General features: G+C 51.9%; 1 protein-coding gene across 3 annotated transcripts in view; it reads right to left on the bottom strand.

Moving 5' to 3' along the window:
* Positions 1-27500, bottom strand: part of LOC126569466 (probable serine/threonine-protein kinase MARK-A) — a 31735-nt gene that overhangs the window by 2944 nt on the left and 1291 nt on the right. For 2 of the 3 annotated variants that reach the window (XM_050226561.1, XM_050226560.1), the window contains exons 2-5: positions 24586-26242; positions 23769-23897; positions 23521-23681; positions 5416-5607 (exon numbers count right to left, since the gene is read on the bottom strand). In XM_050226561.1, the coding sequence (XP_050082518.1) occupies positions 5416-5607; positions 23521-23681; positions 23769-23897; positions 24586-25551 (1448 nt within the window). In that variant the 5' untranslated portion in view covers positions 25552-26242. Of the gene's footprint in view, positions 1-700; positions 905-5415; positions 5608-23520; positions 23682-23768; positions 23898-24585; positions 26243-27500 lie in introns of those variants that run through there. The other variant, XM_050226562.1, reaches the window with a different exon arrangement.

A 27500-nucleotide genomic window follows, 5' to 3' on the forward strand; every position in this document is an offset into this window, starting at 1 on the left:
CAAAAGAAAAGCCATAATTTTCTCTCCATTCGCTTTAACTTTGCGTTCGCTCGGGACCGCTGGCTGGCTCTGGTCAACATCCTTCTTCTCCTTTTTACGCAAAAGTCCTTGCTACCGGCTCCCGGGGGCTTGATTGCATGTGCGCACTGGCCCGTTCTCTCTCTCTCTCTCTTCGATGCTCCGGCATTGCATTCATGGTGCATGTCCTGTGCGTGTTTTTTTGTTGCACAAAGCGCACCAACCACTGCGCCCTCTTTCACGTAAGAAGATCCACTCCTGGATGTACGCCTTGAGGCGTTCTCTTCTCCCCTTCTGGCCATTCGCCAGCGTTTTCCACAACAAATCCAGCCACGCCGATTGCATTTGCAGTCTTGCAGGATGGCATCATGGCTGCACCAAATGGCACCCCGGGCAGGCCAAAAAGGAAGGAAAGAGAGAGAGAGAGAGAGAGAGAGAGAGAGAGAGAGAGAGAGAGAGAGAGAGAGAGAGAGAGAGAGAGAGAGAGAGAGAGAGAGAGAGAGAGAGAGAGAGAGAGAGAGAGAGAGAGAGAGAGAGAGAGAGAGAGAGAGAGAGAGAGAGAGAGAGAGAGAGAGAGAGAGAGAGAGAGAGAGAGAGAGAGAGAGAGAGAGAGAAAGCAGGATTGGTTGTGTTCTGGTGGCAGAGCGCGCCGTTATCCTTTGCCTTCCTTCTGTGGCAACAGGAAACCCTGGGCCGAGGCAGCAACATGTGTTTCAAAAAGCGTCGTCGTCTTGTTGTGCTGCTCGCTATAGTTCTCTTGGCTCACGCGCAGCAGCCGCTTTCCCACTGCCACCGGGAACCAGAACCTTCCACAGAACGCATCATCTCGCTGCTTTCCTGTCGCTCACGGCTCTCTGCCACTTCGGGAGGCGGACGAGAGGAGTAACTAGGGAAGGATGAGGATCGAGAGTGTTTTTATATCCTTTTTCTGGCTAGTAGTGGAGTGGGGAGAGATGGTGCAGCCTGCCTGCCACACCCTGACGCTGTCCTTGCCTATCAAAGCGGGATCGATCGAGTGAGTTTGTAGGCACGGAACGGCCTGGGCCTCGTCCTGTCCATCCGCGTCAAGCCAGCAAGCAAGCCAAACACGACAGACCAACTCGACGAGATCGAGTGGTGGAAAGAAGCGCATAAAAAGGAAGAAATCCAACAAAAAAATAAGGAGGAAAAAACGGTCGGAATTGGGAAAAGCAGAAACACACATCTGCCGATGATCGGTCCTTTGCCCGTTTGTCTCGATTGCCTTCTTCTTCTTCTCTTTCTTTTCGCCGTTTGAGGATCACGGCTGGGTCCCGATATGCCGAGAAGCGACAGTGTGGTGCTGCGGAAGGATGGAAACTCGCCAGAAGGCAACAGCAACAGCAGCAGCAGCCGAGCAGGAACAATTTAAAAGGAAAGGCTCGAAGGCAGCATGGATATGCAGCAACAGATGCTTATCTATGGAGCGTGGGTGCATCATGCCGGGATCTAGATCTACTCCGGTGTGCATCCGTGCGCAACAAGGATTTCGAATCTGGGGGATGCGGTGATCTAGTTTTTGATTTTTACAACAACCTGGACCATTTCCCCAGATGCAGTTCAACCACAGCAACGATGTTGGAAAGGGCAAGTGACTCACAAGGTCTGAGCTTTGTCTACTTTTTTGTTCGAACTCAAACGAATTTAAAAAAACAATTGAGTTCGACATCCATGCATCAATCCTCGCTTTATCCTTATTTAAGGTGTAACCATTATCGTGAATAGATCTTGAGTTGCTTGATCTTCTACTTGATCGTAGTATTGCTCATCAAGTACCAAATGTTTAGTGAAATACCCATACCAATATTTTTAGTCTTGCTAAGCAATTGAAGCATCTCTTGTTCCCTTTTCTGAAGGATAATGTTGAAGGAAAGTCCTACAGAGATTGCTCATAAGCGATCATGTCCCTTCAAGGTAATTTCTTACCAAAACAAGGGTAATTTTTGACGATTTTTTGTGACGTAACCATTCCGCTTTATTCTTTCAAATGAATGGCATATTAAACTACAACTTTTGAAGAATATTTCGTTCTATTTTGGGGAAGATTGATTAAAAACTTCATCCATGGCATCAAATTTATGAAGGAGCGTCTGCGGAAAGGTACTTTTTCCTGTGATCATCGTAGGTGCGTAATCAAATCAAAAAAATAGAAATCAATATTCTTTTGATAGATTATAAGTTTATCCAGGTAGCCCCGTCAAGTTTTTGTTGAATTTCCTATTTTTCGAGTTTTGGCAGGCTTTTGAAGTTGATAAAGTGGTGCTTTTTGCCATTTTGCCTAAAAACACGATTTTTAATGATTTGTTTAAAAAAACGTATGATCAATTTTTAAGAAATCTCGACGAGGCTACCTGGCAAAAAATGTACAGATTATCTGTTAAAAATTTCGAATCGATCGGTCCAGTAGTTTTTACGGTACGATGGGCACCGACTTTGAAAATGTTGGTTTTGGGAAACGCTCTTGAAAGTAGCGAGCTGCATGGAGCCTTGTATGAAACATGGATTTAAAAAAATCTGTAACTCGGTCAGTTTTGCTTCGATTGATCCAAAAAAATTACACAATTTTCTTGAAAGGATCAGCATTCTGGGAAAAATGTTAAAAATATGTGTCACTAAACAATGTCACATAACAATATTAAGTCGATTTCTACATTACCAGAATCAATTGCATTCCCAGAAGATAATGCCATACGAAAGGATCCTTATAAGGAGCACAATGCTACCGAGAATAGTCTAGACAATAATGTCAATGAATCCGCTAGTGGCAATACCAAATAAAAGATCTGAATATATGCCACGATCCCTCATAGATCGCCATATTCTTTGAGAAGCGTTGCCATGTCGATTAATACTTTTGTGTTCAATACAAAGTCCTTAACTAATCAACAAAAGCAACAGAGCGATCGATAACCGCCTGAATAACATGGAAGGCAGCACAGCTCGGTTGTTGAAAGATTGGATGGTTCTATCATCGATCGAGCATACAAATATTCGACAAACGGAACCGGAACGGTTCGACCACTGTCACCTTCGTTGTCTTGGTTGTCGTCGGACGCGTTGACTCCATTATCAGTTTGTCAACCTACATTTCTACATCAGGGTGCGCCCTTCTCCTTCAGCGGATGCTTTGTTCCGCTTGTCAACCACCGTCGTCGTGTGTCGCACGCCCGACTGGTGCGCCGATTTGACGAGGCCTTAACCTAGACGGAGTGCACGTTCGCGCGGTTCTAACGACCAACAATCAACAACGGGGAGCGCGAGAGGCGAAGAGGGAATCCAATTTGTTGAATCGTTGCTGCCTGGAGTCATCAGAACGCAAAAGGTGAAGCATCCGCACCCAAGGTTAAAGTCGATAGCTGTCGCCTACCTTCAACCACCGAACCGAAGGAATGGTAGTTAGAAAGCGTTTATCTTGGGCTCACAATCAAGCGCGCGATCTGCACCGCACGCGCACGCAACAAGTGATCGCGAGGGATCGAGCGAGCGCGCGCGCGCGACCACTCCAAGAGATCAACAACCGTTGATGTGTGTGCAGCACCACTCTGCTGCTGCTGTGGATGCACTGCCCCAGCGAAGCAATCCGGCTGAAAAGAGTTGTGCGCGTTCGCTGGGAAGGATATCCGCACAAGAAAAGGATCCGAACCAGAGTGGAGGAAGCCAGGGGCGCACCGGTCGTCCGGTGGAAGAAGCCAAAAACAAAAATTGTGGTCGCGTGTGCACCTGCCGCCACGGCTTCTTACGCCTTTTCCATTCGCCAGCGATCGAGTGTTTCTTCCTTCTTCTTCTCCACACATGGGCCCACCAGCTCACCCATTCCGGCGCCCTCTCTCTCTATCTCTCTGCTGCTGCTGCTGCTGCTGCTGCTGCGTGGCACACAAGACCAGGCACACAGCTCACGCGCCGTTAAAGGCTTACGCGCAGCCAACGCAACGGATAGAAGATTTGCCGTTTTTTTTACTTCGTCTTCTGCTGCTGCTTTCACGTTTCCAACGTTTCGGGCTTTTACGATTCTCGCCCCTTCGCTTCCTTGTCCGTCCCGCAGGTTTCTTGCAGGTTGCGCCTCCCGGAGGGAAGGGAAGTGGCTGCTACACAGCACCGCCAGCCCGTTGTCTTACGTCGCGCGCGCTTATTGCTTTGCTTTTGTTCTTTCTGCACTTCCTTTTCCTGGTTTTGTGCGCGGTCGTACTGCCTCTCCTTCTTACGTCTTCTTCGCGATCATCATCATCATCATCGCGATCACGATCACGATCATCATCATGCGCGGAAGCGAATGGAGGCGGCTGTTGCCCTCTACAAGAAGAAGAGTTGGAAACCAGCAAAAATCGCGGAAATAAGCCATCCCGGGCCGGGGAGGGGGGTGAAACATTTCGCGAAAGCTGCAGAAGCAACGCAGATGCGATTGCCTCCTCTGCTGGTGTGTGCTGGTCTCTCGTAGGCAATAGAGAGCACATGATGATTTTTCGCAACAATCTACGTGCGAAAACGCTGTGTGCGGCTGCTACGCCAATAAGCCACTTATTTACACTTCAAGAGTTAGAGAGTGGTCTTATCATGTTCGAGGTAAATTGCGCATCGCAAGAGCCGCGTACGGTGCGCGGTGTGGTGAGTCACTGCTGCCTCACAAAACAACAGGAGGAGACTTCGAGAAGCAATTTAATCAATCCAACGACGTGCCACCGAACGGCGAATGACACCGAAACATGAGTAACCGGGTGACGGTTTCGCTAGAATGATCGCGCACAGTCAAGAATCCCCCCGCGCCCGGGGGCACACCAAGCGCGCCTTGACCAAATAACGCGCTGTGCGCTCACGGGATCACGTCATCCCGTGTGGCGAGAGCAAGGTTTAACGAGCGAACCAACAGACACAGAGTTAGCGGTATTTCGTGGCATCGAGTTCACGCGTCTTTGACCAGACTGCGATGCTGCTGCGAGAACCGGGAAGAAACAAGCTTCGACGTGAACGCGAGCGCGCAACCACAACCGCACGCCGTTGTCGTCATCGCATCGCCAACGAGCTCTGCGTGTTCGTGCAGGTTTGAGCTTTGTAGCTTTTTGCTGTAGGCAAAGCGCGACTGATCGTAACAATGCGCAGCTCGATCCTTGTGAAGCTCGATCGGCGTGTCACCTTCGGTTTGGTTGCTTGTTGGTGGTTGGTTTGTGTCTGAATGACAAATGTAATCTCATTCAGCCAGCCAATCGTTAGCAGGAGAGATAAACATAAAAACCAATTATCATTTGACACCGAACAGCAGCAGCAGCAGCAGGAATGGACGTGATTTGATGAACTGTGTGAGTTTGCAGAACTATTATCAACGCTAATGGATCCCAATTGACAGGGCGGAAGGGTGAAGGGAGCTCTACCCTAGCTGATGCTTACCTGCCGACCAGCATCGTGTAAAGGATGACACCGAGGGACCACATATCGGCCGATTTGCCCGAGTAGGACGTGTTGGTGCGCAGCAGTTCCGGCGACACGTAGGCGGGACAGCCCCGCTTGTCCTGCAGCAGATCCTGGGCCGGATCATCCAGCACCACCGCATCCTCTAATGATTCCAGCTTCAAATGAGTTCTGCAATTGAGCGAGAGAAGAACGGGAATAAATCAATTAGCAAAACCTGGTGCGACCGACCCTCGGAACATCACATAACTATATATCATTAGTATTAACGGGGCGGTCGATGCGAGTGCGAACAGGAAAAAGACACCTTCCGAGTGAGTTTAATGATCCAGACCACCCACGCCCGGGATCGATACATCGATCATCACCCTGGCCGTCCCTCACTTCCGTCGGATATGCTGGGAAAACCATGAAACCGTTTGAAAAGCGATCGAGTGACGGGACAGACAACCTAATCGCCACCAGAGCTGCGCGATCGGTGGTGGTGTGGAGTACGAGGGGGAGGTGATGTGTCCTTCAAGAAGAACGTTGCTAAAAATCAAACACTAAAAAACACCCGGGCTCGATCGCTCGCTCGCTCGGTCGGCTTGTGAAAACCACGACCGATTTCACGACCGTCTCCTTGGCCCCCAGGGTTGGAGAGGAAAAAGCTCTCGGTGGCCTCGCGAACCGCATTTCAACACACTCGCTTCCTCTCTGGCCCTGACGATGCGACCGAGAGACAGACACGCTAGCCACGCGGAGACAAACGCGCGTCCCCCTCGTGCGTGCCACCCCTCCCGGGAGTACATTTGAAGATCAATCGATCAATCGACGACGACGACGGCGGCGGTGGTGATCGAGTGTGAGGCAATCGCCTTCGATGTACCTTCTTTTCCTTCCCTGCCAAGCACTTGCTGCGTGTATGTTTGAACAAGGGGTGCGCAAGGGGTGCTAAGGGCATTCGGCAGCGTCACGATAATTGGTGACGGGGGTGGAAGAAAGTCAAAGACGCTGCGGTGGCTGGTGGCTGGTCGATGGAGAGAGAGCAAGAGAGAGAGAGCGAGAGAGAGGGGTGAGTATTACCTATGCGAGAAGCTATGCGGCCCTGAACCAAACTTCAAAGCTGAGGAGAGCTTGTTTCATCACAAGGCTACAACAAGCGGGGTGGTGATGGGAGGCCCGGTTTGTCCGCACCCCCGCCCCCGCAGCCACCTTTTGTTTCACACATTAACCACTTTTCATTACCACAGAGCGAGAGCGAACACACGCGCGCGTGCAGACCGGATCGACGCAGCAGAAGAGAAACGAGTCTTCTTCTCCGGCAACGCCGCCGCCGCCGTTCACGCACATCGCCAGCGAAGCCGCCAGTATCCAAACCAAGCAGGAGGAGGTGGTGGTTGAGGCCATCGATTAACCTCGCCGCGGGCCAGACCTTCTATTGCTCCGCAGCAGCACCGCACCTCCTCCATATCCGGTGGTCGCCGCAGAGCTTCGCTCCGTCGTGCGCGTCGTTCGTCGCTGAAGGTGAAACGTGGCGTCTGGTTGTCATGTAAATGAGCTTCACTCGCCCTGCTTCCCCCCGCAGCCGATAGCAGCACGCGGACCACCGGTAGCAGCTCTTCGATAAGAGGAACGGAGTCGCGTCGCCGCGTAACGCATCGCTCGTCGGTATGCACCTCAGCCCGGGTAGGTTGGACCGGAAACCAGACATCACACACAAGCCCGGGACCGGACGGATCAAGAAGAAGAAGAAGAAGAAGAAGAAGAGGAAGCACCCACGAGAAGAGACGAGGTGCCATAACACTCGATCTCGAGGGCGAGGGGCGAGCGATTGCACAACGGCCGCACACGCTTGGCTTGCAGATTCGCTTTCGCGATGACAGCGAGCGAACGAGCCGACAGAGGGTTTAAAAATAGGATTCTAAATCAGGACACGATTCTTCATCGTGGCTCTCGTGTGCCAGGCGGTTCCAGGGAAAGGTCAACGAGCGACCAGCGATAGAACATTAGCATTGCAAACCGAGCCGACCCGGGGGACCGGGACTCTTTAGCCGCCATTTCATTGAATGATTTGCGTTCTACCTTTTCAATGTCGCTTCGTGACGTTGTTTTATGATAAAGTGACTGTACTTCTGACTACTATCAGACCACTTTTTCGCCCAGGGGAAGGGAATGATGCCGCGTGCAGGGTGCTGCTGCTGCTCGGTTTTGCATATTGTGCAATTCTCTCCACCTGGAACACATCACACCATGCACCACTCTTGGCCCCTCTACCCGTGCCACATGATACAGAGTGAACGATGAGAGGGGTGCGTGTTCTGGCGTGCCACACGCGGAAGAGACCAGAGTCCGAGGGACCTTTGCTTTGGCCGGCACGCATTTCTACATTTTCAGCAAATGTTTTACAAACCATCTGACGGAGCATTTTGAAGAAGGGGGCGCGCTAAGGCGGTTGTTGATCTTCTGTGCAAACTACCGAACGGCCAAAGAAGGATCGTTTTTGGGTTTGGTTTTGCTGTTGTTGTTGTTGAGAACCGGCTGAACCAGCTCTTCAAGTCAGTGTGATTCGTAACGAGACTCGCTAAAATGATAATAATTCTGCCCCAAAAATGTGTTTGTTTTTTTTTATGACACCGCCTCCCGAAAGGTCGTCACTGCAACTGCATTAGTTGCATTTATCAGGCGGAACACAACGAGGGCAACAGGTATTGTAAAGCGAAGGGGTTTGAAATTCATTTTTGAAACAATTTTGCATATCAACTTTCCACGTGTTCGCATGTAACCGTTGCCCGAAGGACAGACAGACCGAAGTGTCAAAAGTAGCTTCAATCATAACTGGTTTGGTAAGCAATTCTGGGCTGTAGCTAGCTACACAGCAAACTCAATCATTTATCAGTTCGATCACAATGCACAACGGTTTGCTTGTATCTTTGGCGAGGCGGTTGGAAAGCGAACCGGTTTACCGGTGTCTTTTTATCATGCACTATTAATTTTTAAACTTTCAACTTTAATTTTTGAACCATTATGTACCCATAACGCGGCGTTGCGCAAGTGTTTGTCAAGTCAATGTCAGGTACCTAAGCTTACCAGGGAACTAACCAATATAGGTTATGTTTTACAACGCATTTAGCTAGGTATCAACGAGAAGAAATGATTTTTTTTCAATTAAATATAGCCATATGGAAAGAAATCATCAGAATACCAAGCACTATTCGTAGTTTCTAAGATAACAAATAAAGAAGTGTGTCCAGGGGAATAAAAGGATACATGTTTAGCAAACAGGTTCCTCATCGAAGCTCATAGCTTCCTAAATCAAACATCTTCCTTCCAACTAATTTCCAATTCAACTAAATATTATCTACATCAGACGCCAATGGCGATCGTGATACAATCTATCAGAACCCTTCTGTTTCAAAATTGAGCGCCACGTATTTGCTTCTTAGCTGGTTTTCCTCCGCCGGTTCTCCCGAATGAATGATTCATCGCAGAAGCATCGTACTCCAATTACTCATAAGGTCGACCCCCACTGATCGAACGTGTGCGTTGTAGCGTGGCGTGGCGCGCTGTCTCGCGTCGTAGCGCTAGAAGCACAAAAACAATCAAACCACATTCTATTCGCGGCCCATTCGGGGAGTTCCGTTCTCGCCGCTCAAATCGCGCTTCAAAATCTGCGCACTAATTGTGAAATACTGTGACTATTGGAGCGGAGAGAGGAGAACGGAGAGCGAGAACGAGCAATGTGTATGTCTGTGTGCTGTTAATCAAGTATATTGCACCATTAAATTCTGCGACTGGGCGCTGTGTACGCAGAGATAATGAAACATGAGACTCGTGGCCGAGTCAAGTGAACACGCACAAAACTGCCTCAAACAAGGGCACGCGGTCCATTCCCCTTCATTGGATACTATTCACCGGATTGATCGTCTGATCAGAGTCCCGAAGGTGTTTGGCTTGGCTGGACGCGCAAAATGGTTGAACGCGAAAGGGCGAAAGGGAGGGAAAAGTTGTCAACCAACCGAACCCAGTCCACTCCTTGTGGCCACCAGGCATCCATCCAGTCGCCCAGCACACACTCTCGTGTATAAGTATGTCGATGGGATGTCGAGAGATCCATTCACAGGATTGCGATATACGCCAGTCGCCCCAGTCGGCGTCAGTAGCGATCGGGACGCAATCCTGCTGTTGCTGCAGCGGTGGCTGCCGTCTAGCGAAGAAGAAGGATACGAGGTACACGGCATGAGCACACCCCCGGGCGGGGGCTGGCCTAGTAGATGGATCACAGAGACTGCGATCGCTGCAGCTGATCAGTTCAAACACACCCCATTCCCAGCTCGAACTACGAATAACGCAACGCTCCTTGACGAGAGCGTCATCGCGACGACGACGACGACGACGACGACGACGACTACTCTATATTCATGCGCGCACCCAGCTCATGACTCGCGCGTCTGTGCCGTCTGTGCAATGGCAATCGCGGGGTCCGTATATTAGGCCGACCTCTCATTGCATCATGCTAATGCAATCCCTGTGCTGGGCGCACAGCGCACGTGAAATAGTCCAAACCGAATGTGTTGTGCTGGCATCGCCGCCACCACCGATCGCGGCGTGCGCGCGTGCCCCTGTGTGTCGCGTCATCGTCGAGAGTTGTTTAGTTTTGATTCATTTCTGCGTTTCGTTGCAGCACCCAGCCCCCCGGGAGGGGGGGAAGGGGCGGTTCATAACGTTCCTTTTTACACGATCTGTCACTGCCTATGATCGTCGTTTCACCTTTCGGCGCACGGGCATTACTTAGAATTTTGTAATCCTCGCCGGTCGGCTGTCCTTTCGGAAGCCGCGACAGTTGCTGAAGATGCTGTGCGAATGACTCGGATAGGGAGGGGCGGGGGGGGGGGGGGGAGTCCGGACACTTGCGGCCGATGATTGCGCCGCAATCCGTTAAATATTGCTAAATATTTTTGAATAACATTCCACATACACACCGCGGACCACCCACTCTTCCCCCGTGGGTGGCGTGGCATTGCGTGGCATACTGGTGCACACGAGAGAGACAGAGAGAGAGAGAGACAGAGAGAGAGAGAGAGAGAGAGATCATGATCGCGGTGGTGGTTGGCGAAATCGACGACGATCGCGATGATGGCGACGATGATGATGACGACGACGACGACGACGGGTGGTTAGCTAAGCACTAAGGCTAAGCGGGCGCGCGCGCACACACAGCTACACACTACCCCATGAAGTATGGCAGAGGGTGGTGTGAGGTAAAACGGTAAAAACGGTGTTACAGTGCGAGAGATCATGCCGGTTAGCCATGCTCGGAGAGAACGAGAATCACGGACAAAACACACGCCCGGCACTCCAAGGTGTGCCGGGCATGTGGTAATGATTCCGAAACGATCGTTGCAGTGGTCTCAGAGGCAGAGAGGCAGAGAGGCAGAGAGAGAGAGAGAGTGGAAGAGAGTCTCTATAAATAAAAACGTAGTAAGTGACCAACGCCGCGTGGTCACACACCGAGGCGGAGAAGGGTTCCTCTTCCATATTCTGCGTGGATCAGAGATCATCTCCCTGGCTAGCTGGCTGGCTGGCTGGCTGGCTGGCCGCTTGCCTAGGCGGACGCGCCGAAATCATCTCAGAATCGCTCACATTCGTAGAGACCAATGGCCTCTATTAATGAGTAGAATCCCTCCCCGGACGTCACGAATAGAGATGATCCGCAGCAGCAACAGCAGCAGCAGCAGCTAACAACGATTGGAGTTCGTTGCATGCCATATTGCCCTCCCCAAAAGACACTAACACGCGCGCACCAGCAGTGGTCCAGGGGATTGCCGTTGACCAACATGGATCCCCTCCTTGCCACGTCGTGTGTCTTTGGACGCTCGGTTAGGGCTATTTACGGCATCTTTGCTGCCCACCTTGATGGGTGGGATGACGGTGGGGGCCGCTTCGGAGTGGCCACGCTCCTTACGATCAGCTTGCGCTGCGAGCGTATTGCGCGGTTTCAATGTGCCCCCAAGGAGCGGTATGTGTATGTATGGGCGGACTCGGATCGGGACTGGACAGTATAACAGTTTTCGTTACGATCGGAGCCGTGCGAGAAGCCGCGTTTGCGCAATTACGTTGAATCATACGGCACGTGTTAGAGATTGCGTCTAGAAGACTGCGGTTGGGGACGGAGGATGGCGTTTGAGAATGTTTTGTAAGATGTCCTGGATCCTCGCGATGGTATGTAGGCAGTGGCAGAACAGAAACGTCGCAGGTGGTCGCTTAGGTACAGTAATGATCGTTGCATTTCGAATCTAAAGACATAAATCATCACTAACTGTGAGAGCTAATCCCTGGATAGCCATATTTGCAGCAAATAATAAAAATATTAGAACCAGAAACGTAAGGATATCCTTTCTCCTAATATGTGTACATTGTGTCAAAAAAGTACCAGCCTTCCCATTGCCACCCATAGTAAAAATTGCCGCTAACTATTGACATCGACTTACTTAACCAGCTGCTGTAAGTAAACGGATTGCACGATCCCGTTCAAACTTTGCACAATAATCAAGGACAGTTGTACCAACGGAGGGAAAAAAACTCGTCTCGATCTGATTGCCCAGTCAGATTTAAATCGACTATTCCCGGAACTTTTTTGACACAATGTATTTTGTTTAAATTGCAATAATACTGAAAGTATTAGAATCTTATGAAGAGTAGATGAGTTAAAGCATAAACAAAGACACGTTAGAGAATGTCTAGCGGAATGTCTGTTGCCATCTGATAAAAGATTCGATTAAATCCGACTAGAGAAATAAAAACTGCAATCAATTTCAGTAAATGGATTGTTAAAATGCAGACCAAACCATTTAATTTGATACTTCTGAGGCTATTTTTCCCAACAAAAATCACTGATTTCGAACGCCCGCATTCAAAATGAAACGGTATTCATATTTCGCTTTGAAATGACCGTTAAAAATCATCCCCACTAACCGCGAACAAAACACAAAAAAGGCTCAAAACACAAACACAAGCTCTCGTTGATAGCACATTCCCCCCAAAAAAACCAAACCTCGTGCCACTGCACCAACAACACAGAAGCGCATCCAACGGAATGCATTTTACGATGACGTGTACACGATGATGGCCGGAAATTCCTTGCATTTCCTTCTCGCCACGCCACAGCAGACACAGTTTCGAGCCATTTTCGGTGCATTAGTCATCGCTGAATGACCGGAGCCCATCATCACACGCCACGCGTCTTTGTTCGTCTCTTTCAGGTGGAATCTTTCCACCAACCAACATTCCATGCTGTGGGCCTCCACTTCGTGCGGACCAGGAAGAGACAACGTGGCAGCGCAGCGCAGCTCCGTCTGTCGTTCGCATAATCTCTCTCTACCCACCCCCCGCCGCAAATCATCCATTATGGTGGTTGGAGTCAGCAATCGTGAACGATCATGTCTCCGGTTGGGGTGGATACAAGGAAGACAACGATGGCGGTTATGTCTCGGGCGCGCGCGCGCCGTGCATCCGCTTCGCTGCCAAACCAGTGCGAGAGAAAGGTGAAAGAAACTGGCTGCTGCTGGTGCCGGTCGAGACACGTAAGCAGCGAGCACAACACGAGCCGAGAAAGTTATGCCCGGTGCGCGCAGGCTGCTGATCCTCGACCGCGCTCTCGAGCCGATCGCACCGTAGCTTGTGCGCATTGCAAAACCAAACAAAAGTCCGGGAAAAGACCTGAACAGACCTGAACGGGGCAAGCCAACCAACCGTATACCGTAGGTCCCCGGACCCCCCGGGGGTGGTATTGGCGTTGGTTGTTGCATTGTGACCGATCGTACCACCGGTTTGCGCATTCTCGTTACACAATGACTTTCTTCGGAGTGCAGGTAGGAAGAGAGAGAGAGAGAGAGAGAGAGAGAGAGAGAGAGAGAGAGAGAGAGAGAGAGAGAGAGAGAGAGAGAGAGCTACAGCGAGGCAGTGTACACATTGTCGCAAGTAACGCACTCTCCGCGGGGGGGTAAATCATGATTCCATCGCACGACACTGTCCTGAGAGCTACCGCCATCGAGCGATGGTTCCGTGTCGTGTTTACCAAGGCGTCTGCTCGCTGGCTGGTGCGTCGGCCGAGCTGATCGAGAGCACAGCACCGACATACTGCCACCACTGACTGATAGACTTTACTGAAGTCTGTCTTCCTGGTGCACAGGTTTATTAGATAACTCCGATTAGTTGCGTGCGTACAATGAGCGTTGAGCGTACACTACACGATATGCCGGACGCCATCGTCATTGCAATGCAATCACTCCTCCGAACGAGGTGCGTACGTTACATATATTTCCTTAAAAGTAATGCGCCTGGTGTTCCTGGTGTGGTAAAACACCAGGAAATCCATGGAAACCCGATTGAACAACGCGATCCGGAGCGGAGCGCGGAGAAAGGAGGAACTGGTGGTAAATAGGCGACACATTCGTCGATACGAAGTGACTTATACAAGCTCGAATTAACACGCATCGACTGGCAGATGAGGAACAATCGTTTGCAGGGTATGGAAAGCGAGCATCAGAAAGAGAGAGGAACGTGGAAGACAAAGTAAATCTTAACAAGCTCCCGGTTCGGATCATATAAACCCCTTTTTTTATATAGACTTCCGTCCATATCGGTTCCACTTTATCTAAACAGGAACCGGATGTGCTGCAAGCGCTGGAACACTCTCGGTCGGTCGGTCGGTTCGGATCGATTGATGATCCACTTTATGCACGGTGGCAGCAGATGCCTGCCTGTGCGTTTCTCTTCCAGCGCTTCCTGTGGCTTAGACCAACAGAGTCGGCTCTCTCTCTATCTTCAATATCCCCCGCTACCTCTGGGGTGCACTCTGGGCGCATCTGTCCAAACGTCCTGTGCACCCCCTGCACACCACCACCAGGGCACACAGGCAACAAGCAGCAGGTAGGTAGGTAGCAGGAGTGTATTAGGTCCAAAAAGGACACGATCGTACAATCGAACATCGAGCAACTCGATCAAGTCGTCCACCGCCTTCGGGCCTTCAGGTAGGCCCATCGTCGGCAACCCGCACACCACCACGCACACGGTGGCTTCCCTTATTCTGGGAGAAAATTGGAATCCTCGAAAGGGCCCGATTGTATTGGATTGGGTTGCGGGGTCCCCGCATTAGATCATTTAGTCAACCGTGTCCTGGAATCCCTTGGCCGGATCGAGCTGGGATCGGAATCGGGATCGAGAACAAGGCACGCAGGCAGCCAAGCCAGGCAGCCGCTTGCTTTACTCCTACAACGGCTGCCCGCCGCTTGTACCGCTTCCTTTCCTCGGCGCAAGAGCCAACGGAATCGCAACATATGGGACGCGAAGGTAGTTGAGGGTGTTTGGTGGTGGTGCGTCCCTCTTCTGGAGGTAGACAAACAACACAACAACGGCACCAGCGCGTCCACGATAACCCAACGTCGATCCCATGGCGGGCAAAAAGGAAAAGGGGCCACCAGGCCGTATCCCTGACCTGGGCAAAGAAAGAACCCAACCCAGAAGGCTCCGGTCCTCCTCTCTCCGGTGTGCGCGGCCATCTCCTCGGGTGTGCCAGGTATAAAAGGACTCGCGGACACGGTTTCCGTGTGCGTGTTGTTCCGTATTGCTTCTTCGCTCCGTGTTGTTTGCGCTCTTTCGCCCGAGATATCGAATTCAGGCTGGGAAGGTAAACCTTGGAACGGGGACGCGCATTGGGTGCGCTTTGGTCCCTCTGCCAGCCGGAGCCGTCTTGTTGCCAGCCGCCAGCATTACATACGCACGCACGCACACCAGAACGAGATCATAAAGGCATAAACCGCTAAACGGTACGTGTATTGCCGTGTTGTTGTCGTCGATCGGTGTCGTCGTCGTCGTTGTGGACAGCGATATGTGGGAAGACTCAGGACCTGGGGTCCACGCATCACGCATCACGCATCGATTGAGAAACGAACGCATCGATTGAACATCTGCAGAGAGCGCGCGAGAGAGAGAGAGAGACGGTGCAGTACCGCCATAACGATCGGTTGAATGCCGTGTTCCAGATAACCCGGGTGGGTGTGCGCGAGCACACATACAGAAGGATGTGGCCCAGGAGGCTTCTTTTCTGTGACGATTTTCCCACCGATCCTCTGCCCCTTACCGGAGGCATGTGATCGCGAGCAGCGCTGCCGTAGGGGCATGTGTAGGATCATGATTTTTGGATTTCATTTTTCGATTCCACATTTCCAGCTCGTTCGCTTTCTCCGCGCGCAGCAATGGCTGTTTCTTATCTGGGTTTTCTGTCATCCGTTCGGGGTGAAGTTGCTTCTGGAGTCTGAGAAACCAGGGACCCTTTCGCTCCAGATCACCACCAGCAGTAGAAGCAGAACAACTTCTCGAAGATCATGTCTGGTTGGACCGTGCTGGTGGGAATGCTGTTGACACTTTCTCCTTTCCAGTGATATCCTATCGGTGGCCAAATGACTGATGACAGTAACTCCCAATGGCATAACACTCTAATCAAATCAAGCAACGGATAGGCCCCGCTCCGCGGGCTCCGGGAGCGGGAATTAATTCCCAAACCATGACCACAGGCAGTTTGGGTTCGATTTCAAACCGGCCTTACCGGTCGCACTCCCAACCGCCCCAAAACGCAGCAGCAAATGATCTGTCGGTGTTAGTACGGTGTTTGTAGCGTGCGTCGGTGTTTGTCCTTATTAAATTTATGCTTATTTAATTAAGCTTATCTAATTTTGCCTCATTCCTGCTGCTGCTGCTGCTCACTCTGTCGCACTTCTTCTCACCTACCCTCTCCCGTAAGGCACTTTAATTCAATTTGGAATCGACAGTTAGCCGGTGCTGCCATTCCTTCCACTCTATATATTGCTTTATTCACTTAGTACCCGCGCTAATAAGCAATCTAATAAACTAAGTACTGTTAATCTAATAAATAATGCTCATCGATGATGGCAGTCCACGCAAAAGCAGCAAAACCTGCGCGTCCACATTAATGACGGCGAACAGAGAGTGACCGCGACAACCGCGAACCACCGATTCGGACGCTGCACCACGATGCGCCACATTATCGCTCCCAAGGTTCTGGCGATTAAAGCGATGCCCTTTTTCCAAGGGCCAATTGCCCTTTGATCGTGTACCATTTTGAGTGGCGCTCAAGCTGATTGAGCGCAAGAACGGAACGGATCGCACGGTAATCTCTCTCTTGCAGCAGCAGCAGCAGCAGCAGCATTGCAACGCCAAAGATGACCGCCACCGGAGCACTGGGACAGAGGCCAGCTGTCATGTTGGGGGGACCGGGGGTACCGCGCCGTGTTCTGCTGCTGCTGCTGCCGCTGCTCAATGCCAATCCAATTGTTGTGTACGATTGTTTGTTGCGGCAACGGTGTGCAGAGCAGCAATCGTGTCCTCCAAAGTGCCGCCGCCACTACCGACCACCACCGACTAGTTTCACCGTGCAATCACCAATCCGGTGTGTGTGTTCTGTGTTCGGCAGCGGGCTCTAAATGCTCTCAAGCACCCTGTCCCTCCCTCTGCCTGATTCCGCGAGAGTTAGACTCTTCGTTTGGCGGTCCAATGGCAAAATCTCGGTCACGGCCAACCTAATGCCGCTCTCGCGGCGACCAACGGACACACCGAACTAGATCCTCCGGACCGGTGGTGGATGACGACGGTGTGTGGGGACGAGACGCTTTTATTTGGCGGCGCCACCAGGGCCAACACCGAAGACCGAAGACGAAGTAGCAGCAATTGCAACTTCCACTCGGATATGGTGGTAACGTCCCTGGGCCAGCGGGCGTCATCGTCAGCCAGCACCCAAGCCAAAAAGGCAACACCGTCGTCGCGCCGGCAAGTTTCAAGTGGGACAGAGGCCGGTCGGTCGGTCGGTTTGTGGTCTTGATCTCGGTCAACACAACGCTTCTCCCAGCGGAGTCAGAGACCTTCGTGAAGTAGCTGAAGCCGTTACAGTGCCCCCTAATGATCGTCTTGTAGTAGTAGCAGCAGCAGCAGCAGCAACATCGCAAGCCATCGCCAATGACCATAAAAACTGACGATGGTGCGATGGTGCGCTCGACGACAGCGATGATGATGATGATGGACAGCCATTGGTAGAGACCATAATCATCACCTCGCCCCGGCGTTAGCCGGCTGTTCGATTGTTGATCGCTGCTTTCTCGATGCAGATACACCCGGAGAGAAGTATCAAGAACCCATACTGGGCGATAGAATGATGATGATGATGGTGATGCCATTTTAATGTAGTTTGTATGCAAATGCAACTGTTGCGTCAACACCGTCAGCAGCAGAACGTTGGAGCTGCATTCTAGCCAGGTCGGTGCGGCCTGAAACTGAACTGAAGCCAAAGCTAAAGCTATACCGAAGCTAAGCAAAGAGTTAGCTAGCGGTTGGTGAGCCAACAAGTCGACTTCGGCGTGCCAGAGAGAGAGAGGGCGGTGAGATTATGAAATGTGGTAAACGACGAAATGCCAAAGTTTGGCCTGATGTGATGGTTGCACACAGATGTCTCTTTAAGGGTGACGATCATTATGATGATCGCGCAGCAAACTGGCGCTGCCACCGCTTGGTCAATAGAACGTCATAAGAAGATGTTTTACTGTTAAACAACTAAAGACTAATTAAATAATTTGATGCAATAGACGATGTAGTAGTAGCGGCAATTATTCATCTGTCTATTCTACTCATTAGAACGCTACTAATACTTTGAATTAGTAGACTTAACACTCATTTTACAGAAGCACAAGCTACACAATACAAATATTAGGAATGTTATAATCCAAGAAACACTCGATAATGAGATAAGTTAATTTAGTTAGTTCATCTCTAGAGATAGACACTGTGTTGAAATTACGATCTTTGTAATATAAAGTGTATAGAATTTATCGTCTTCGATCGTCAGACTTAAAGACCCTGAAATAAGAACAAACTTATCACCTCGTACGACCCAAAACACCATCACATCGACAGGCGTCGTAGTTAAAACGTACTAATCGACTCGGCTGCGAACTGACACGTACTGATTATCTGATCGCTCAACGGCCCCCCCTCCGGGCTTCTTATCTAGTGTTCCATACTATTTTTAACCACTTGGATTCGATGCGAACACCAAACGAGCAATTTTTCATCCAAAACGCACTCCACGCATGTTCTCGTCCGGAGAGAAGGCACCGCATTGGCCAAACTAATTAAGCAGGCGCTAACAGCATTAGTCGAAGGTTAGCGCGGCGTGCGCTCACAGCAGGTAAAGAGCGTCGTCACACCAAACCGAATCGCACACCGAGAGTGAGAGAAAGGGAGGATTGAGAGGGAAAGAATGTATGTAAATAAACATTGAGCCAGCACGATTTCCATATAAACAGAGCACACGGATTGCATCACACTGTGACACCACCACGCACACGGCAGCAGCAGCAGCAGACAGAGCGAATGGCAATTTGTCCTTCTGGCTGAGCATCACCCCGCCGCTGCTGGTCCGTCTGTCGCGTCTTTCTCGAGAGGAGCATGACCTGCCGCTGCTACTATCGATATTGATCCTCATCCTCGCCCGAACCAAACTCTCTCACGATGGCCCCCCACCTGGGGTGAGGCTAATTTATTCAAGGGTACTAATTAGTTCACTTTGGCATCGCACCAGCCCACCTGGTTGGTGGTGGTGGTGGTGGTGCTGGGTGGTCAGCTACGAAGGTCAGTCTAATGAGCGGAGCGACCGTTCTTGATGTTGCATCAGCAATGACCGCACCACAACGCCCAGCACCGCAGCAGCAATGCCGAAAGCGAGCCGGGGATCCATCCACCGACAGGCAGACCCCGAACGGACCAAACCCCAGACCGCATCATCATCATCATCATCATCAGCACAGCACACAGCACAGCATCAGACACCGTTCACCCCAGCGCGCACATTACGTCAAGCAACAATTGCGAGATAGTGTGCGCGAGCGTGCGGCGCGCTACCCCTTCTCGGTGTGAGGGTTACTTCTCTTCCAAAAAAAAAAAAAAATCCACGAGATCGCGTTGGGCGCGAGGTGAGAAGATTAGACTGCTAGCCAGCCAAGGTGCTGCCAGCCAGATCTTGTGCGGTCCGAGCGGTCCACGCAGCGGTCCTCTAATGCCAGTAGCCGCCACTACAGCAGCAACACAATGTGTAGAGGAGTGACCTCGCGCAATACACGGGGAGGGGGGGGATATGGAGTGCGGCTTCACAACCGGACTCTGTCGTAGATCAGCGGCACGTCGATCGGTGCGGCGTGTATTGGCCGGCACACGGTGTTTCGCGGCTTCAAAAGGTTGCGTGTGCGTTCGCATCGACTAGTGTGTTAGTGATCACGACACAGCGAGAGAGCGAGAGAGAGAGAGAGAGATTGTGTAGTAGCCACCCGGTTACTACTACGAGGCAGATTGGCATTACGATACACGCAGGCAGGCGCAGGCGGCATGAGAACAGAGAGAGAGAGTGGGGTGCGAGCGCGCGCGCGTCGTCGCCGTCCCAATGTCACCGTTGCAACACGTGTTTCGTCGGCGAACCGGTTGTCGTAGTCGTCGTTGGTTGAATGGGGGATTGCTGTTGCTGCTGTGCGCGAAATCGTTCACGGTGTGCTCACTACTGATGCGGTGCAACTGATCTGTCTCATCGAACGAGAACCGGACCCCTGCATGAGTGGTCTCCGATATCAATTCGTGGAACGATATGGAGATTCTGTGTTGTCGAGATTTAAATGCCAGGAGGTTCTAATGATGCTAGACAGCGACTACTCCACCACAAGATCAATTTACAGCAAAAGAAACCAATGATCTTGTGCGGATCAAATGATGTCGCTCGGCTCACCTCGACAGCACAAGATGCACCTTAAACATTGGATTAACATCGAAAGATCGCAAATGTCACGCCATCTGTTTTGCATCGACTAGATCGATCGTTAGAACATTAACGATCGATTCTTAACCTCCCGCTTTAGGTACAGTTCCAGTGCGTGCGTTTCAAATTAATCCGTCTCAATCCCTTCTCGTCCTTCTGCGATACAATGCCACACCCAACCGGTGTGATCAACGGGTGATGGCCGCTGCTGCTGCTGCTGCTGCTGCTGACGCAAACTAGCTGCGCTCGGTTGTCTCTAAGGGAATGTGAGGTAGCACACTTCCACTTCCACACCCTCGCCTCGCTTCTGTTCCCGCTGCGGTGCACATGCTCGTTATTGTGGTCACCCGATTGAGGTCATAGAGCATATGGTAAAGGTTCGAAAGAAGGAGGGCAGTAAGCGCTCTCACAGCCACCACCATCATCACGGCCGCACCACCGCGTTTTGCTCTCTGTGTGCAATTCATTGTGTTTCACTGAAGGTTTTTGGGCAGAAATCAGCCGTCGCCACGCGACGCGTATTGTAGCGGAGTGGACGCCAACCAGGCTCGCTCTCTCGCTAATCCGACGAAACCACAGAGCACACGAGACCGCGTGCGAGAGCTGGTGCCGACGGACAATGACAACATAAAAGGTGAGCGCAACCCAAAACCAGCCAGCCAGCCAGCCACCCAGCCGGCCGAGTGAGCATATTGCGGAGCTGAACAGGGGAGCGGGTCTCACTACTCATTGAACCATAGTTTTCAAGGTTCCAGTGTTCCAGTTCGCCACACGCATACAGTTGTGAGACAGCGGCACCCCAGGGCCAGACGAGCATTTAACGAGTCGTTTGCAATTTACCACGACGACGTGGCGACGACGAGCGGACGATCTTGCCATACGCTGCAGAGAATATGACGAACGGAGAACCTGTGCCTTGAGCAAAAATATCAATATGCCACGCGATCATGTGAAGGAGAGAGACCGAGAGAGAGAGCTTCATAAAGGGGAAGCAGCACCCCAAAGACGGTAGTCACGCAACATAAATCCGACGACGACGATTCCGGAGCATCCATCACATCAGAACCCTCGTCGGAACCGCGTGCCAAACGCGTGCCAAGAACCGCGATCACCGAGCTCGGCTGCACGATGAATGGTCACCGGTGGGACCCCACCTTGGACGCTCTCAACCGTGTAATGTGTGCTATGTAATGGCCGCTGCCACCACCGACCAAGGAGACTAAGGAGAAGCCGCCTAAGGAGCACACGTGCCAAGCGTGCGCGAATTGCGTGCGAAATCTCTCGTAGGGAACGCCAGGCTAGCCGGGAACCGGAACCACAGCGTGGATCGCACACGCGTACACCTCATTCGCAATTCCGGTCAAAAGGAAAGGGTCAGAACGCGTTCCGTTGGGTCTGCTCGATCCCTCCTCGATTTGGAAGGTCGTTTTCAAGGGGGCAACGAGATGCGATCAATCCCTTCGTCCTAATTTCCAGCACGCGCTGCCGCACCCGACACTACAATTATCGTCTCGCATGGCTTGCGCATGGGACCTTGAGACAAAAATCCCGGGCTACCATCCGGGGGGAGGAACGGGTGCGCATCGATTTCGCAACAGATTGTGGAGCGACCACCAGAAAAATGGAGGGGGGGAGATCGTGCATGACCACTGTTTTAACCAAGTAGCACCACGACTCTCGATTGCGCAGTGATCCTGAGCTCCTGGATCCGAAGTGCGGCCGGAAACAATCGCTGGCATTCTAGTGGCGGGCTGCGGGTTCTGCCGATTGGTCATTCCGGGGCAAGCAATAATCGTGTGTTTGGCAATTCACTCGCACCGCATGAGAGCATTAACGAGGTTACCGCGGACAGTACGGGCACGCGCCCCCGCTAACTGTGGCTGGCCGGGCCGGGCCGGGCCGGGCCGGGCCGGGCCATACCTGGCAATTATGCTCCGAGAACGTGATCTTGTGTTCAGCCGCGACGGCCATACTCTGCTTTGCGATCTGCTGTCGAAGTGCTTGTACCCCGCACACACAGCTTCCCATAACCTTCAAAACAATGGTGAACACTAGTGCCAGTGGCCACTAATAGGCCAGCATCGCAACCGTAGAGGTCTCTGTGGGAGGTCGCAACCGCAACCACAACACCACTCTGATCTCAATTTGCAACCGAGAAGGCAGATTGATGTGAGAGGGGAAAGGGGGTACGGGGTTACGGGGTTACGGAGAGGTACGGGGTTTGATGATAAAATGGTACACCATGGTTGTAGGAGGACATATCACCACCACCACCACCACCAGCAACAGTAGCGCCACCGCCCCCGCCCATGATTCGTGGGAAGCGACTGTTTGCGTTTATGATTTGAAATTAGCAAATACGTTGCGTTCTGTTTGTCCACCCGATCACGGGGTATCCGGTGGTGGAGCTGTGGTTACGTTGTTACGGAATGGCCACACTCCCGGCTCATACCATATATCCGGAAGGCCGATCTGGCAATCTTTCACAATCGACCCTCGATCGGGTGTCGGTTGATAGTGCGGTTTCCCGCCTTGGCAAACCCGTATCGTGTCGATTCCAGAGAATTCCTTCGCAATGACCACACCCTCGAGAGCATTGGTATTTCTCGCCCCCAGAGAGGGGTTTAAATCCCAACCCTTACTGTCTAGTATCTTCAATTTCTAACGAGTTGACACCTTCTCCGTATGCGTGATAGGTGTAGTTTAAATGGAACCGCGTTACACCATGGCCACTACACACCATGGTCAACCACCGTCAACCTTATCGCAGCATGTTGCAAATTAGACCTAATCCCGCTCCTCTTCACACAGCGCTACGTCAGAGATAAGGCGAAACCCACGACGAATGGCGTGTACCAATCTGGCGACGCTTGTCGCTTGCGTCCTTGGAACGCCATATCACCATGACAAGCGCGTCGTCCGACGACACCACCAATTGTGACGCCACCGATCATCAGTGGTCACGATCGGGATTGAAACAAGTTTCCATATCACGGCTCCGCCGCTCGAGCGCGCGGTCGAAACACGTTCACCAATGGTGACGCGTTCTGGTCTGGGGTGTTCTGTTCTGTTCCCATCCACCGCAAACGTAGCACCATCTTGTTGGTGCAGGTTTTAGCAAACGCATCGGTTGGGCGACGGAAAACCGGACCAGTGTCCGCCTACGCTGGTTCAATCTTATCTGCCTATGTACGGTATTGGTATTCCTTAGCGCGCACAAGCACACGCACACTTACCCCTCACTGTCGGCAAACACGAACTTCCGCAACTTGAGATCACGCAGGACTATGCCCTGCTCGTGGCAGCTCTTGATGACGGCGCACATCTGCCGGCAAAGTCGGCGCGCTTCCGGCTCCCGGAGCCGCTTCCGCGTGCGCACATACGAATGTAGATCACCCTACAAACCCGAGAAGTCGAGAAGAAGTGATAGGATTGGTCAATATAGGGCGGGGGTGTTGCACAAGGTGGCGCAAACGGAGCTTACCTTCGAGGGGCTGTAGAAGAGATACGTTTGGTTGTGGCCCTGGACGACCTTACGCAGCGAGTTGACGTGCGGATGGTTCTCGAGGCGGAAGTGTGCGGTCAGCAGGTTGAAGCACGGATTTTTCGTTATCTGCAAAAAAAAAGACGGCGAAGATGGTGAAGATGAATTTAAACAGCGACTGTGACTGTACGATGGTTGTGTGAGGTAAGTACGTTTGCCTCCTTCAAAGCGAGATAACGTAAAGTAACTGCGCATTAGCGGGGTGTCACGTTGTGACGTGCGATCGCGATTCGATTGTACCATGAGTCATTCTATTCTCCCCACCCCTCACCCAAAGGTGGAGTGAGCTCGTAACTAAACACACTAGAAGCAACCGTACCCCGCCTTTGCTTTGCACGTTGAAACGTTTTATGACGAAGGCCCCATAAGGGTGGTTAACAATGCGAAACTATTCGCATCCGTGCCTTTGTCCTTTAATGTCCTGTCCATATTTTGAATTTACATTAAAAAGATCCGTAAAATCCAATCCTGTAACCGTTCTCCTAATGGGACACTCCATTAACAGGGCAGGGTAATGTGCAGAACAATCAATCTCCCACTGTGATCCTCATGGATGGTCATAAACGAATATGCCTGCAGGCAAATTGCAAGACGTAAAGTGTCCTGTCGCAGTCCCCTTTCTAGCCGCGGGGATTAGACGTATTACGACGCAACAGGCCTTTTGGGCTTCCAAGACGCTCCTGGAGAGACGGGTAGCAACGCATCTTGCGGCCTCCAGGTGGCCAGGTAAGGGCGAACAGCGCGCCAAGTGGCTTACCTTACACACCAGCTCCTCGTGCGATTGGATGTCACAGCAGCGATACACATTGTTGCCCTCGATCTGCTCCATCAGCAGGTACCGATCGGCAACGACGGACGCGTTGGCGGGCGGTAGGGCAACGTTGGCCGAGATCGCATCCCGTTGCCGTTGCCCCATCGCCGATAGTGCGGATGGGGCAGATGAAGCGGAGGAACAGGACGCTGATGCTGAACCTCGGGAAGATGATCCATGCTGTTGTTGTTGTTGTTGTTGTTGGTGAAGGTGCTGCTGTTGCTGCTGGAGCACCGCATACGGATGATGACGACGATGATGGGTTGTATTTGTCGATGATCGAGCATTGGCTGCGATCAGCGCCTGCTGTTGCTGTTGCTGTTGCTGCTGTTGTCCCATTTGCTGATGGTTGGCCACATGCAGATGATGATGATGGTGATGGTGGTGATGGTAGCACTGCGAGCTGTACGGACACTTTTTGTGGATGGTGGAGATGGGTGCGTTGGCGGCCACGGGTCCCACTGGAACGCCACCGGCAAACAGCATACCGGAACCATCGCCAACAGCACCAGCACCACCATCGCCTCCAGCAGCCGCCGCCAGCTGTACGGAAGCGTTCAGCAGATGGGTAAGCGCGGCTGTCGCCACGTGACCGGCCGGACCCATGTCCACGCCGCCTCCCACCGCTGCCATCGTATTGGGACCGGCATTGATGGTGCCGGCACTGGCACTTCCACTAGGTTGATGATGTTCACTACCGGCTGCTGCTGCTGCTGCTACTGGTACAAGGATGGTCGTTGTTGGCGGTGTTCCTTCCTCGCCATTGCCACCACCAACCAGTCCTGCCGGTTCGTCGGGTTTGTGAAGAAGCGACTGGGGGGACGATGGTAACAAATCGCCAATGTGCATCACCGTGACACCGGTGGCCGCCACCGGTGGTAACACCGTCGTTACCGAACCAAGCGAATTCATGCTTTGCACCACGGAATCTACGGACAAAAAACACACTCGCACTAACTTATTGTTAACTTATGACGCACTAACGAACTCCGCGAACGGAATCGCTCCGAAGATGCACACGTTCCGTTTCGCTCGAACACTCTACCGATCGGCCAAGCGAAGGGTACTATGATGATTCATGTGCTAAGAAAAGCTCACGAGGCCCCGCGGCGGACACACACCTCACACTGCTGGTTGCTAGACACAAACGCGGCGCACACACAGCCCATTCAATCACAGCAAACCGTGCGGCTGCGGCTAATTGTAGGCCAAGTAGGCCTTGCAGCTTTCGTGGAACATGGTTGGAGGGCACACGCACACTCGTCACTCACAAACGCACTACACTCTTCCGCTGGAGCTCTTTTGCTTCCGTTCTGATTTTCTATTTTCACTCTCTAATCACAAATCGTCACCGCGATTGGTTCTATCTTAGTTGACTGACTGGCAGCTGTGCTGGATGGCCGGAATGGAACATTTATGAATTGTACTTTGCACACTCGCGAGAATTGACGGAACTGCACAACGGATACACAACGCACCGTAATCACGCGCCGCAACCGGTTCAATGAAATTTTCGCACTCCATTCAATGGAGAACACGCCGGAATGAAAACATTTCACTTGCTGCTGCTGCTGCTGCTGCTGTTGCTACTAACGATGCACGGCTGGAGGAAATAAGACATTAATGAATCATTGGAATGTGTGGTGTGTTGTTTGTGTCTGAGTCTGAGCATAAGCTTCTTCGAAGAAACTACGCTAATTAGGAACCTTAATTGGCGAAAGTAAAGCAGCTCGCCCGATTCCTCTTTGGGATCGCCACGGGCGCCTTGTTATGCGCGGCTGAAGAATGAAACCCCAGCCCGTGTGTTCATTCTTAACCAACCCGTCACCCCAATGTTGGGAGAGGCATGCATGCAGGCCACGTTTTTTCCGAAGTACAATTTAATGCAATCGCGGAATTCCGTTCCTTTCGCAACACAGAAAACACCTTTTTTTTCGGGGCCCGATGCTGCTGCTGCTGCCGTCAAGTCTGTGCGAGGTGGCGCAATGCATTTTGATAAGGACGACGGGGCGGAACCGACCACGCAAGCAGCATTTACGCAAAACACACCGGTCGCGCGATTGATAGCGTGGGGTCGCGACTCATGGCGACCATTTTTAGCGCCCGTTATCTTATCTTCCGGACTGGCGTATATCGGCCCATAGTAGGCCGTGAAGGATGACGAGAGGGAGGAGGGAGCGAAGAACGGATGGTGTCAGCTGGCGAAACGATGGCGAAATGTGATCTAGGAGCAGGGGTGTAGGTAGGTCGATTGGTCACGTAGCCGAAGGTTTTCCTTTTGTTCCTGGTGCTATTGCGTGTTGGAACCCACTGACGTTGGCCAGTCGCCTGAACACCGGGAAAAGCCTGGCGTGGAAAGTTGTTCCACGCCGTTGTTGTTGCGGCGCTTTGTAGGCCACACCGACCCCGCCACGCCACGGTCGCTGGTGGTAACCATGGTAGCGTCGATGGAAAAAAAAGGCCACGAAACGGGACTCTCTATCGTCGTCGTAGACAACTTTCCTTTCACCTCGAACACTTGAACCAGCGCTTGCTACGATCTTCGCAGAAAGATTTCGTTTTGGTCTCTCTTTTGGTGTGGTGTGTCCGCATTTCACTGTCCGCCCGGGGAACCGAGCGAAAGGGGTGGTAATGTGAGCAATAACCCGAGATATCACCCGGTCAGGCCACCCCGGCTGGGTGACACATACCGACACCGGCACCACCACCGGGTTGCTGCGATGCGTAATTTGAACGAAACACAAGCAAGCGTGGCCAAGCAACCAGTGCGCGCACCAAACCTCTAGAAACCACCCAACACAACAACCCCATTCGTTTTGCCAAGCAGCTCAACACAACCCTCCGTTTTTCGCCTGCCACTA

The sequence above is a fragment of the Anopheles aquasalis genome, chromosome 2 (genome assembly GCF_943734665.1).
Source record: "Anopheles aquasalis chromosome 2, idAnoAquaMG_Q_19, whole genome shotgun sequence".
Taxonomy (NCBI): domain Eukaryota; kingdom Metazoa; phylum Arthropoda; class Insecta; order Diptera; family Culicidae; genus Anopheles; species Anopheles aquasalis.